The following is a 12,239-nucleotide window of genomic DNA, read 5'->3' as shown; positions in this document are numbered from 1 at the left end:
ATGTAAGTAATACTTATTAGCCGTACTTATTTTAGTATGACTTAGTATTTTTAGATTATGGTCATTTTCTTTATGGTTTATTAATTAGCAATATTTATTTTAACCGATTTTATTATTTTTTGTTGAATATTTTAATACAACGTCATCACTCTTCTCACATTTTATGTTATTTTCTTATGAAACACCTTAATTACATAGTTATATCTTACTAGGACTAAAGAAATATTTGAAGTAAAAGTTATATATTTTGTATCAAGAATATTCCAGAAAAAAAAAAACTCGAATAACTCGAGAAAATCGAATAATCCGAGGTTGAAAAACTCGAATCTTATTGGTTTGGTTTGGTGTATAAATTTAAAAACCCGACGCAATTGGTTTGATTTGGTGTTTAAAAAATCCAAACTAACCCGGTCATGTACACCCCTAGGTAACAGTAAAGCACCGACCCATATTCCAATTCCAATGGTCTGCCCCATATCTCTAGTCTACTAGTTCGTACACAAGACTCAAAACACAGAGTCTTTGGGTTTTCGTACTGAAGAAGAATCAGCATCTCTACTTTGCAGCTCATCAATTCTTTCTTCCTCTTCAGGTACTCTTTCCCTCTAATATATTTGCTTGTAGGGTTTCATTATTTGAATTCTAAGATCCTTCCTTCATTTAACATGTACAAAAACACACAGTCCTTTGATTTCTTGGTACCCTTATTTTCTTTTTGAACTTATCCATGAGTTCAATCAAGGGCTTCCAGTTGGAATTTATACATGAGATTCATATAATTGATAATTTGGGATTGGTGTTTAGTTGATTGTTGGGATTTCTGCTTTTTTTTTCTCTTTTGATCAGATCAGTTATTGCTGCTGCAGGAAAATTTTCTATTTTACTCTGGAAATTCTTCAGTTTTCTGGCTGCCTTTTGCTTAGTGTTCATGTTTTTTGATGGGTCTTTTTTCCTTTGCACTTTACTTTCTTGAAAAAGATTAGTTTTTGAAGTAACTTGGGACCCAACTAGACCCCAAGATTATATAAATCCAGCATTCCAATCACTGATTCTGATGTGGGTTCCAACTCTCATAATCCATTACAAAATATGCTTAAATAAATCGACTTAACGGTAAAAGCTATACTGATAACTAAAGAGCCCATTGTTAAGCTTTTAATTGCTGAGAAACCATTGTTTGGTGACGCTTGTGAATTGATTATTCTTGAGTCCTGCGTCAGTATCAATGGAAGTGTGTGGAAATCCTTCTAGTTGGATGGAATTTTGTATCTAGTGATTCATCTAGCGTGTTGTTAGTCGCTCATTTTATTGGCCATATACAGGTAGCCAGGGACTACACAAATCTTTGGCTGAAACACTGATGGCACTTCTTCCTACATCATCTTTTGGATTATCATCAGAGCCCTTGGAACAAAGTGGGACACCGGTGGCAAACACAAACACGAAAGCACCAACACCTCTCTCCTTGCAAAGCCCAAATTCTTCACAGGGACCAGTGGCAATTCTTTGGGACATTGAAAACTGTCCAGTTCCAAGTGATGTACGCCCTGACGATGTGGCTGGCAACATCAGAATGGCTCTGCGGGTCCATCCTGTGATCAAAGGAGCAGTTACGCTTTTTGCTGCCTATGGAGATTTTAATGCTTTCCCCAGGCGATTAAGAGAGGGCTGCCAGAGAACTGGTGTTAAACTTATAGATGTCCCCAATGGCAGGAAGGATGCAGCTGACAAAGCCATCTTGGTTGACATGTTTCTTTTTGCTCTTGACAATCCTCCACCCTCGTCCATTATGCTAATATCTGGAGATGTTGATTTTTCTCCTGCACTGCACATTCTTGGTCAACGTGGATACACTGTGATCCTTGTCATTCCTGCAAATGTTGGTGTTTCGTCTGCTTTATGTAATGCTGGAAGGTTTGTATGGGACTGGCCAAGTGTCGCTCGAGGCGAAGGTTTTGTGCCTCCTGCAAAGGCCATTAGGGGTGGTGTCTCAGACATTACTGGGATTCTAATGGGTTGTTGCCAGATTAATGACAACTCAGATTATCAGCATGAAGATGAAGCAATACTGTATAGGGGTCTCTCACAGAGCTACTATAATGCAAGGGATTTCTCAATGATATCACATTCTCTGGCTGAATATAATACCACTTCAATTTCCATGCCATGTTATCCTATGGGTACGCGGACTCATAGTCTTCCTTCTGGTTTAAATGAAGGAGGTCCATCTTCACAGGATCAGAGTGAATTGACATGGGTGCAGCCTGGTAATATAAATGGTTTGAAGGGGCAGCTGGTGAAGTTGCTTGAATTATCTGGTGGCTGCTTGCCTCTTACACGAGTTCCTGCAGAATACCTGAAAATTTATGGGAGGCCTCTTTATATTTCAGAATATGGTTCAGCTAAGCTCGTGAATCTTCTCAAGAAGATGAGTGATACAATTTCTGTCGGGGGAAAAGGCCAAAAGAAGTTTGTCTACCTCTATAATTCATGTGCTTTACCAAGTGCTCCCCCCATAACTATTTTAAAAAGAGATAATAAAGGAAAAGGAACACAAGAGGGAAATGCCGATATTGTGACTGGGGTTGGATCTTCGGATGAGTTCTCAGATGATGAAAGAGGACTCGTAAAAGAGCGTGGGGGGAGCTGTGAGAAATCTGATATGGGTCCAATAGTTGAAAAAAGCCTTGAAAATTTCAAGTATGAACTTCAAGAGATACTTGTTAGCTACTCTTGCCGAATTTTTCTTGGTTGTTTTGAGGCAATATATCAACAAAGGTACAAGAGGCAATTGGACTACGAGAGCTTTGGAGTGGCTGAACTTGAGCAGCTACTAGCGAAGGTGAAAGATGTTGTGATTGTGCAAGAGGAACCAGTTAGCAAGAGGAAGTTTCTGGTTGCTGTTGGTGCCTAGAAGTGTTTGTCGTTTCATTTCTTGACTATTTACTGTCTTAACTAACTTGGGACTTATGATGAGGTATTTGTTGTCGCTACCTTGTCCTCATTGTCCTTGTCATTTTTTTGTTTTCTCTTCAGTATGACAAAAGAAAAGCTGAAGTCATGTTTGTCATTTCTTCTTCACCATGACTTAGTTTGTTCTATAATGTCAGAAGTTCCTATGTAACACCAGAACAATGGGAGATCTCTGTGTATATTTATCTCTCGCTGCTTTCATCTAAATACATGCTAGAATGTGTAAATTATTCAAGCTAGTTTGCGCAGGAGGTGCTTTTTTCCCTCATCATGGTACATGTCAATGATGGAAGCAAGATTGCTTTTCTATGAATTGTTCTTTTTGCCGTATGTAACTTGGATCTGTATTCTGCTTCTAAATTCAGTGTGACACGTATCTCTTCCCCATTTCGTACCAAAGTCTATGGAATTAGTCAAAGTTTTTCATAAGTGTATTTGCATTGGGAAAACACACTTTAGCTCATCTCATGGTTCTTGCAAACTCTTTGCCGTGAAGAGACTGTTTTCAAAGGTAGGCAATCTGACTGTCCTGTTTTGAAACCTTTGAGTAAACCGAGTTAGGTTCAAGTTGAGTATGACTGGGCTTCTGTCCTCATTTTACTTCAAGAGCTTTTCTGATATTTATTACTATTACTCCCTCCGTTTCAAAATGTTTGTCTGGTTTTGACTTGGCACGAAGTTCAACCGTATCTAATTTGCTCCAAAAAGTTTTTGTAGTTTTTTTATTAATTTATTGATCTGTATGCTGGCACTTACTGAAGTCATTGTTTTCTTGCTAATATGGGGTCTAACTAGTTGGATTAAGCTGTTCCTCTCATGTATTTTCCATATATTGAGGGGTCAATGAGAACGGAGATACAAATCAATTAGCAACTATTTCGAGGCATATTAATCCATATTTCCATTTTTTATTTGTTACATTTAATTACTGAGCACTTCAAAGGACAATTGTGGATGTATTCACCTGTTAAGGAGAGAAGTAAGCTTCTGTAATGGAAAGCATTGCATGCTGGTCGTGTGTCTGAATTACAGCTGCATGCCAAATTTATGTCTCGGCATCTCTTATTATTAATGAGAAATTCTGAGTATTATTTTTTAGTGTTGCTTTCTTAGTTACATCTGACCTGGCGGATCTATTACTAATGTGAGATTTTTAGTATTACTTTTTAGTACTGCTTTCTTAGTTAATATCTAACAATGTTATCTTATCTGTCATGGCATTTCCAGCTTAAGCCTTGTGCCATTGGAGGGATGTTGAAGTTAAAGAAGGGCCGTTCTCCATGCAAAAGCTCCCATGATGGTGTCAATTATGGCAGGCCAGTCTAGCAAAAGTAGGATCATTTTTGTCACATTCTTCAATTTGTTTATGGTTTGTGTACCATATTGAAACTCCGGCAGAAGCCTGTGATGGAAAAGATAGTAAATCTCTGATTGGAAAATAGGGGAGAAAGGATACAGGTCCAAAATGTGATTGATAGCCTTGGTTTACTGTCATCCGAAAATGAGCTGTAACTGTAAGTTGGGCAATAGCTATGAATTTGGTCGTGTGAACATCTAAATGGGTGGAGATATGCAACGTCCATGACTATAACAAGACCTAGTTGGATGTCAACAGCAGTAGCATCCAGAGTCATAGGGTCCATATGATCATGTCATATGGAGTAACTTAAACAGTCAGTCAAGGACTTGAGTCATATGGTTGCATGCACTTCGATGTTGCTCCTTGAGGCGTAAAGTTTGTCATGAAACTCCAACTGTGTTTATCCTTTGGATTGTTTCATTCTGCGGAAAATGGTGGCTGTAGTTTAATCACATAGTTTGGGTATTTAAGCTAGACGTGGGCTAGGAGCACTTTGCTCGATGTAGCAGATGCTTGCCACGTGCAAAAGCGTCATAGAAAGGGTTTTGAAAGAATTATTCTTTCCAATTGTTCTGGTTTTGGAAGGAATATTGTTTAACAGCTTCTGTTGCTCTTTGTCAACATAAGCTTGGAGCTATTCAGTTGCTTCTGTGGGAAACATTTGTTCTGTAGGTGGATTATGCTATATAATTGATGGGAAGGAATGGTTCATTTGTCAGCAAATTTTCATATGGTCAATTTTCCTTGTACATTAAACTGGTTTCGTTTGGTTTCTTCTTCCCTCCTCCCATGGCAAGTTTATTATGTATATAGCCTATGCCACACCCCTCCTTGCTCAGGCAAGGCTTGAGAAACTTTTTTATATGCCCATGTTTGACTGGATGATGCTAAAGGTTTATTTGTTTGGTTAGTAGGTTTGAAAGCGCATCAAGGTCACTATCTGAATGGTACTTGTTTTCGGTGTAACAATCAGTAGTTGAAACTCACTGGTTTGATTTACTCGGATTCACGTTGGATAAGCTCACTGAGGGAGTAAACTGTTTGTTGCCTAAAGTTTCTCCCTTCTTGGGGCTCAAAGTGGCAACCTGAATGCTCGATGTTTCAACTCTACTTAAGCAATTGTGTTTGCTTCACTTTAAATCTATGGTTTTTTTCTGTGTCAAATTTTTAGCCTATTACTTGTTGGAATTGCAACGTAATTTTAGTTGTAGTTTCAAACTTCAAGTTTCTTTTTGTCGACTGATTTGCAAAAATGGGATGGGGACGGAGTGACCGTAACACAACTACCACATAGAAGGCATGCGATATTTTTAACTGTAGCTAGAATGTAGGACACAATGCTCTTATGTGCAATTACATACTCTAATAAATATATGGCAGAGCAATAACTCTGGAAATTTTGGGTTTGGCCTAATAATGTCAGTACTCGATATACACAAGCTAGAAGCTTGAGCGCGAAGCCAACTTATGAATAGAAAAACAGATGCAGGGAAGAAAAATGAATGATGAAATCAAAATTGGCAACAAGTATCGGCATGCTGCTGACTTATGGACATCACAAGAAAGATGCACGAAAGGAAAATGAAAGAAGAAACCAAAATTTTCTTTGAAATGTTTGGCAAAATGTATTTTATCCACATCATCACTAATGTATATGTCGAATTAATGACACAGCTGTTTAAGTGGCTCATTGAGCACCCAAATCTTGTGTCTAAGAATCATGTAAACAAAAGCTTCCTTTTATTTCCAGATAAGCTGCGAAAGCAGCAATTTCTACTTATGTTCGAAACATACAGGTCAAGAGAGTACAAGCCAATAAGTTAACTGTCCAATAACTTGCAAGAAATAACAGCCCTGGAAAGTGCTAAAGAATGTTAAACATAACAAACCAACCCAAAGAAGAAGAAAAAAAAAAAAGAAAAAGAAGCTAAAGTTGTTAGTCACTCTCTCCGAAAAATTTCGTGGAAGAATAGAATTAAACACTGTACCCCCACTTTCTGTAATGCAGGTGGTCATATAGTTCTGTTGTAACCACTGACTACTTCGCAAGGAAAAAAGTCATCCTTTGATGGAATTAAGCCAACTTCATGGACCTATGGATCACAGCCTCTGGATCGCGTGCACGTGCTGCTTATCAATGTCAGGATGGTGAACTCAGTAACCTTAAAACTCTGATATGTAATGGCTTTACAGTTAAATCTGCTAGAAAGTTAGTTAACAGTCAAAAGCATTATCCACTGAATTTCGAACCATGCATCAGCTGGCCCTCGGGGATTTCTCGGTTATCCAAAAAAGTTACTTAACAGTCAAATAATTGGTCTCTAATAGCATACATTAGAGTGGAGACAGGGGAGGACTGGTTTCAATAAGGAAGCTCCTGCTACAATAAGACCTCGACGTACTTGACGAAGAAGCTAGACACCTTCCGTCACCACTGTGAAATATTCCCTCACCTTTGTGCATCCTAGACCTACTTGTTCTTCCTCTTCCTTCAGTTTCATCATAACCTTCATCCTCCATGGATTCAACGAAGCCACTGTGCATGGGGTCCGCACACTCGTACAAAAGCCTAAGGACCTGCTTGATTGAAGGCCGAGCCCGTCCTTCTCTTTGTGTACACCATCTAACAATTGCTAAAAGGGTCTGAAGTTGATCGAAGTCATAAGAGTCTCCAATGTTAGGATCTACGAGCTCAGTTATCCTAGATTCCGATATCAGGAATGTTTCAGCCCACTCTATCAAATTTTTGTTATCTTGAATTGCCTGTCTCGATGTGATTAATTCCAGTAATACCACTCCATAACTATATACATCACTTTTTTCTGTAAGCTCTTGGGTGATGACATACTCGGGATCCATATAACCTAAATAGCAAAGCAAAGCTCCCTCTACATCATCAAAGTAAAGAGCGATGCTTGAATTTTACTCATAAGTAGAATTTTCCCCAACCTGGTGTTCCCTTGATATCTGTGTTTACCGGTTCAAAGCAAATAGAACCATCCTTCGAAGCATGTGCAAGGCCAAAATCTGCAACCTATCATATTAAAATTTACAAGAGTTAAAAGAATAACCTGCCCTTCCAACAGATCTGATAAAGCAGGAAATGTTTGAGTTAATGTAGAAAGATCTAAGATTTGTACATGTAGTAAAAGAAACTAGGTTCACCCTTGAATTAATGTAATTTACCTTTGCGACAAAGTTCTCATCCAGTAATATATTGCTTGATTTGATGTCCCTATGGCACAGTGGAGGATCACAATAGAAATGAAGATATTCCTACATGGAGGAAACAAGAAATATGGAGGCACTGAATGTTAACCGTTAAGCAGCTTATAAGAATATAACAATTGGATAGAGTAGATAAAAAGATCTACCAGAGCATTTGCCACATCAATAGCAATTTGAATTCTTGTACGCCAACTGAGGGGAGTTCTACCTGGATCTTTGCATATTTTTAGAGGAATAATCAAGCAAATCAACAATTACTTTAAGATGAAACAGTAGTCAAACATGCACTATGTGTTTGTCAACATTAAACATTAAATGACAGACCAGTCGCCAATCCTAAAGGCTAATTTTTTTTATTAATAATAGAATCAGTAAATAAGGCTCGGCGAATAAGAGCCTACCGTGAAGCTGATCATTTAAGCTTCCATTCGGTATATACTCATACATAAGAAACCTGCTCCATGATAAATGTTTAGTATCGGAAAGAAGATATTGACATAAGTTACCTTACATTGAAAGCTTGACAGAAACAAAAAAAGAAGTAGAAAAAGGAAAATCAAACAAAGAAAGTCGTTAATATGATTCCCAAACCTCTCATGCCTTTCAATGCAAAAGCCCCTCAGTGCAACGAGATGACGATGATGCAGTCGAGCAAGCAGTTCTATTTCTCTGCAAAACTCATCCTCAGCCTGCTCAGAAACCTTGTTCATTCTCTTCACTGCTACCACGGAACCGTCCTTAAATTCAGCTTTATATACAGTGCCAAATCCTCCCTGTCCAATAGTTGTGCTAAAGTCGTTGGTTGCTTTCTTTGTCTCCTTGTAGCTGTATTTGTTAAACATAGAAGCTGTCCCTGTGTGCATTTTGCATAACAATAAGATAACATGATAAGAACCCTAGAGACAAATTAGTAGATCTTGCAGTGTCCTATTCTTTAAGTACACAATTAGGGGTCGTTTGTTTGCTGGTTAGAGTAACCCAGGTACTAGCTATGCAGGGATTAGTAAAGTATCCAAGGTTAGTTATTCATGTATTAGTTATATCATCTTCTACCCTGCATAAAACAATACATAGATTTCCTCAATAGTTATGCGGGATTGTGAACTCGTAACCAAATACCGTACTTAGTGTGCTGAATTTTGTACATACTACAGAGCAACTAAAATGCTACCAAACATGGTTCTAGTTATGTTGATTTTAATACATGAATAATTTACTTCCTAACCTGCAACCAAACGACCCCTTAGTCTAAAAGAACCACAAAATTACCTTCCTGGAATCTTTTTGGTGGCTGTGCGAAGGATTTGGAAGATATCTTATCAGTTGCATCAGAATCTTGCAGTTCTTTGCTTTTCCTCCAAATCAGAACAATTAAGATAAACAGCATCAGGACAGCCACGACTGTAACTATTATGCCAACAATTGGTACCAATGTAAGGTGGTAAGGATGATTTTCCTTAACGGGTGTAGTCAAGGAAAGTTGAGTGGGGCTGGCAGCAACGGGGGGGCTTGGAGAGACCTCTGGTGAAAGTTGTGACGGGGATGGTCCTGAAAGTGGTAGACGTACAATGGAAGTCAGAACCTTTCATATGGTATAATTACTGTAACTGTTTTATCTAGACTTCAGTGGTAATGAATGCCACCACCTCCCTATTAATTCGTACCTGGAGGTATAATTAGGCCTTTAACCCCAAAGAAACAGCGAGCCATATCAATAGCTGATGCATTGTCAACTTGGCTTGCAAGAGTAGCAAATGTTGCATCTCTACAAGTACTAAATGTCGTATTATTAGCTGTACCAACTAGATTGCGGAGATACAAGATGCTGGTATTGAGGCATTTTCTACATTTACTTTCCACCGAGAGGGGGACTTGGCAGTGTTTAGTAACACTTGAAAATTGTGGAGATTGAAGCATCTGAGTGACAGTTGTTCGACCTTGGCAATCATAGTTGACAGGAATTTTTGTCCCAAAACCACAGAACACTGTTGCATTTCTGGTGACTCCATGGAATTGGAGAATATCTGCTATTTTATTTAGGCAAATTTCTGATGACTCAGCATTAACCCCGAGGTTGCTTGTTGCATTTGTATATCGAGCAACAGAAATTGCAACCAAGGCATTAATGTAGCGGCAACACTTACCTCTTTCTTCTTTGGTGGAGCAGATTGAGGCAGTCAGAGTATAGTTGGACCCCGTCATGGTTAAGGGGCAAACTGCATCTGGAGAAGAAAATGTAGCTAGACATTGTTCAGATTCAATTCATTGAGAGATGTTTCAGGATTACTTCACTAACTAAGGTTGAGTTCAAATAAGACGGCCAACTAATGTCTAGTAGTTAACAATAGTAATGGTATTAGCAGTAATATACAGATAAAAAGAATTTGAAAACTGGTTAGATGCAACATGTTAGCAGGACTTATATGATATCAGCTTGTGGAAAGCAAGAATCTCCAATTTAAGAGTTAGCAGACAGTTATACGGACATTGGCCTTGTACGCCGAGACTACATATGCAAACTTGAACTATTAGACTCCAGATTGGACACGTCATAGCTCAACTGTACTCTCCGTGAATTAACATTCCTCTTCTTCAAATACCATGATATTTGTTATTTACCTATTTTGCAATTTCCCATGTAGGGATATTTCATCACTGTTTCTTTATCAAAAAAAAAAAACAATTTTTTTTTTTTTACAGTACTTTCTCCAAAATAATCACCTTTACAATACTTCTCGTGTGAATAAAATTAAAAAAATCATCTTAAAAGACAATAAATTCTTCATTTTGGATCAAGCAGTAGATTTTGAAGTATGTAATCATGAGTATATTACTCCGAGAATGAGAAAACCATTAAGCAAACACCATAGGCACATGCAACATCTTTAAAATTCCATACTTCATATGCCACTAAACTAGAGATGATGAGGCATGACAAGTTTAAGGGTTGGTGAAGAGTGAAGACAATACTTTCCAGATTCTGTAGAGCCCAGCTAGGTGTATAGAAGGAATAAGGCTAGTGTATTTATTGAAAGGAGCTTATGTTCTATGTACTTACGCTGTTAAGAATTTTCTCATCACTGGGTCAAGTTGACTTACAACAATTGGTAACCTTTTTTGATAATGGTAGCAGTATATTCACCAGCACAAAATTCTGTGCTGGGAGCATTACAACAATTTGTAACTTTTCATATTATGATTTGGTAACCTTGAAAATAGATTCATAACTTACTGTAATAGGTTCAATTCCAGTGATAATGTAAAATTCTTCTCATCGAACTTAAACTCTAAAAGAAAGCATCAATAAAATGTGCATTAACACAATTATTAAATGAAGCAATACATACTAATTAGCACTAAAACTGAACTAAGCATTGCTGAGCCATCTGCATCCTATTGAATTTGAATTTAACAGACTTACAAGCAAACACAAATTGTATTAGAATGAGCTTCACCACTGACATTTGCTAGTTTCCATTCTCATTTCCAACAAACTAAAAAGCACAGTATCTCCAAAAATTGGCAGGTCTTAAGAAACATGCAGTCACATTAATCACATTTCCCACAATATTTCAACAACCTTTCTTCTTCCACTTCCTACTTAAATTCTCATAAACCTCAAACAAAACAAAATCTTGTAAAATACAAACACCCACAAAATTCAAGAAAATGATAGCAGCTTCAAGCTCACTATAACTTCCTCATCAAACACTCACAAATAACCCCAAATTACACTAAAAATGTCAACTTTTTCCTTTTACCAAGCTCTAGAGTGAATGGAACTCAAAATTTAGCCCCAAAAAAAGTGCACAACACAGTTAAACAAGAAAAGGGGAAGGTCCCAAATAAGATGCAATTGAAAGAAATTAACAGACAAAAATGTATACCTGAAGCAGCACTTGTTGAAAGAAACTGCATTTCAAGAAAGAACAACAATCCCAGAAAAATGGCTTGTCCGTACAATGTCATGGCAAAAAAATATACAGATGCAGATATGAGTCAACACTGAATAATGAGAAAACAGCTAATTTTAGCAAATTAATTAGAGAAGGCTTGTGAACAAAGGAAACTGAGCAACTGTCCGAGGAGAAGTGAGTGCGGCTTTTGACTGACTTAAAGACTTTGTATAGACCCCAAAACAGTCCCCACATTTTTCATTATCTTTCTATTTTTCCATGTATCGACAATAACCAAACAGATACAGCACATAATAGATCAGTAAATGTCAAATGATTTTTATTCTTTTGTGATAATAGATGCTGCTACTTATTTTATATAAATATACATAATTTGAATTAAAATAAAATAAAATTGGCGACATATAAAAAAGTATTGTCAGTTAGTGCCTAGCAATGAAACTAGAAATTTATATAAGAAGATTAAAAAATGTTGAAGTTAGGAGTCAAATCCACTACCTAAAGAATTTTCTGACCTTTTTTACAAGTTCACTAGACATTTTTCTTATGTTACCGGGATTCAATAACTTATGCTAGTATAAGACTAGTTTTGTCCTCGTTGTACATGATAATTGTACAAGGAAGGAAATTCAATTCTTTAAAGCTAGCTATGTCATGGTAGTAATCAGCCCGCGTTTTGCAGTTCCAAAGGACCTGAAATAAGAAGAGACAGAGACGTATGATTTAGACACTTCTAATCTGGGGCGAATCTACCAATTAAA

The 12,239-nt window shown here is 37.4% G+C and overlaps 2 protein-coding genes across 4 annotated transcripts; one reads left to right on the top strand and one right to left on the bottom strand.

The window, feature by feature from the left end:
* Nucleotides 1-480: 480 nt before the first annotated feature.
* Nucleotides 481-5,246, top strand: LOC132064885 (uncharacterized). Of its 2 annotated transcripts, none has more exons than XM_059458040.1 (3): nucleotides 481-592; nucleotides 1,323-2,977; nucleotides 4,201-5,246. In XM_059458040.1, exon 2 carries the CDS (start codon nucleotides 1,361-1,363, stop codon nucleotides 2,912-2,914), a length of 1,554 nt encoding a protein of 517 aa, XP_059314023.1. In that variant the 5' UTR covers nucleotides 481-592; nucleotides 1,323-1,360; the 3' UTR covers nucleotides 2,915-2,977; nucleotides 4,201-5,246. The 2 variants fall into 2 exon arrangements, with proteins under 2 accessions (XP_059314023.1, XP_059314024.1); XM_059458041.1 differs by having other exon boundaries at nucleotides 1,323-3,484.
* Nucleotides 5,247-6,165: 919 nt separating this feature from the next.
* Nucleotides 6,166-11,693, bottom strand: LOC132064884 (probable receptor-like protein kinase At1g49730). 2 transcript variants are annotated; one of them, XM_059458039.1, is made up of 9 exons: nucleotides 11,449-11,693; nucleotides 9,226-9,783; nucleotides 8,831-9,109; nucleotides 8,153-8,414; nucleotides 7,963-8,015; nucleotides 7,708-7,769; nucleotides 7,520-7,609; nucleotides 7,283-7,367; nucleotides 6,166-7,197 (listed from the first exon to the last, which is right to left on the bottom strand). In XM_059458039.1, exons 1-9 carry the CDS (start codon nucleotides 11,528-11,530, stop codon nucleotides 6,668-6,670), a joined length of 2,001 nt encoding a protein of 666 aa, XP_059314022.1. In that variant the 5' UTR covers nucleotides 11,531-11,693; the 3' UTR covers nucleotides 6,166-6,667. The 2 variants fall into 2 exon arrangements, with proteins under 2 accessions (XP_059314022.1, XP_059314021.1); XM_059458038.1 differs by having other exon boundaries at nucleotides 7,708-7,775; nucleotides 11,449-11,692.
* Nucleotides 11,694-12,239: the final 546 nt, after the last annotated feature.

Source organism: Lycium ferocissimum, chromosome 7, assembly GCF_029784015.1.
Source record: "Lycium ferocissimum isolate CSIRO_LF1 chromosome 7, AGI_CSIRO_Lferr_CH_V1, whole genome shotgun sequence".
NCBI lineage: Eukaryota > Viridiplantae > Streptophyta > Magnoliopsida > Solanales > Solanaceae > Lycium > Lycium ferocissimum.
Note: the sequence above shows the minus strand (reverse complement) of the source record. Positions and strands in the feature narration are given on the sequence as shown.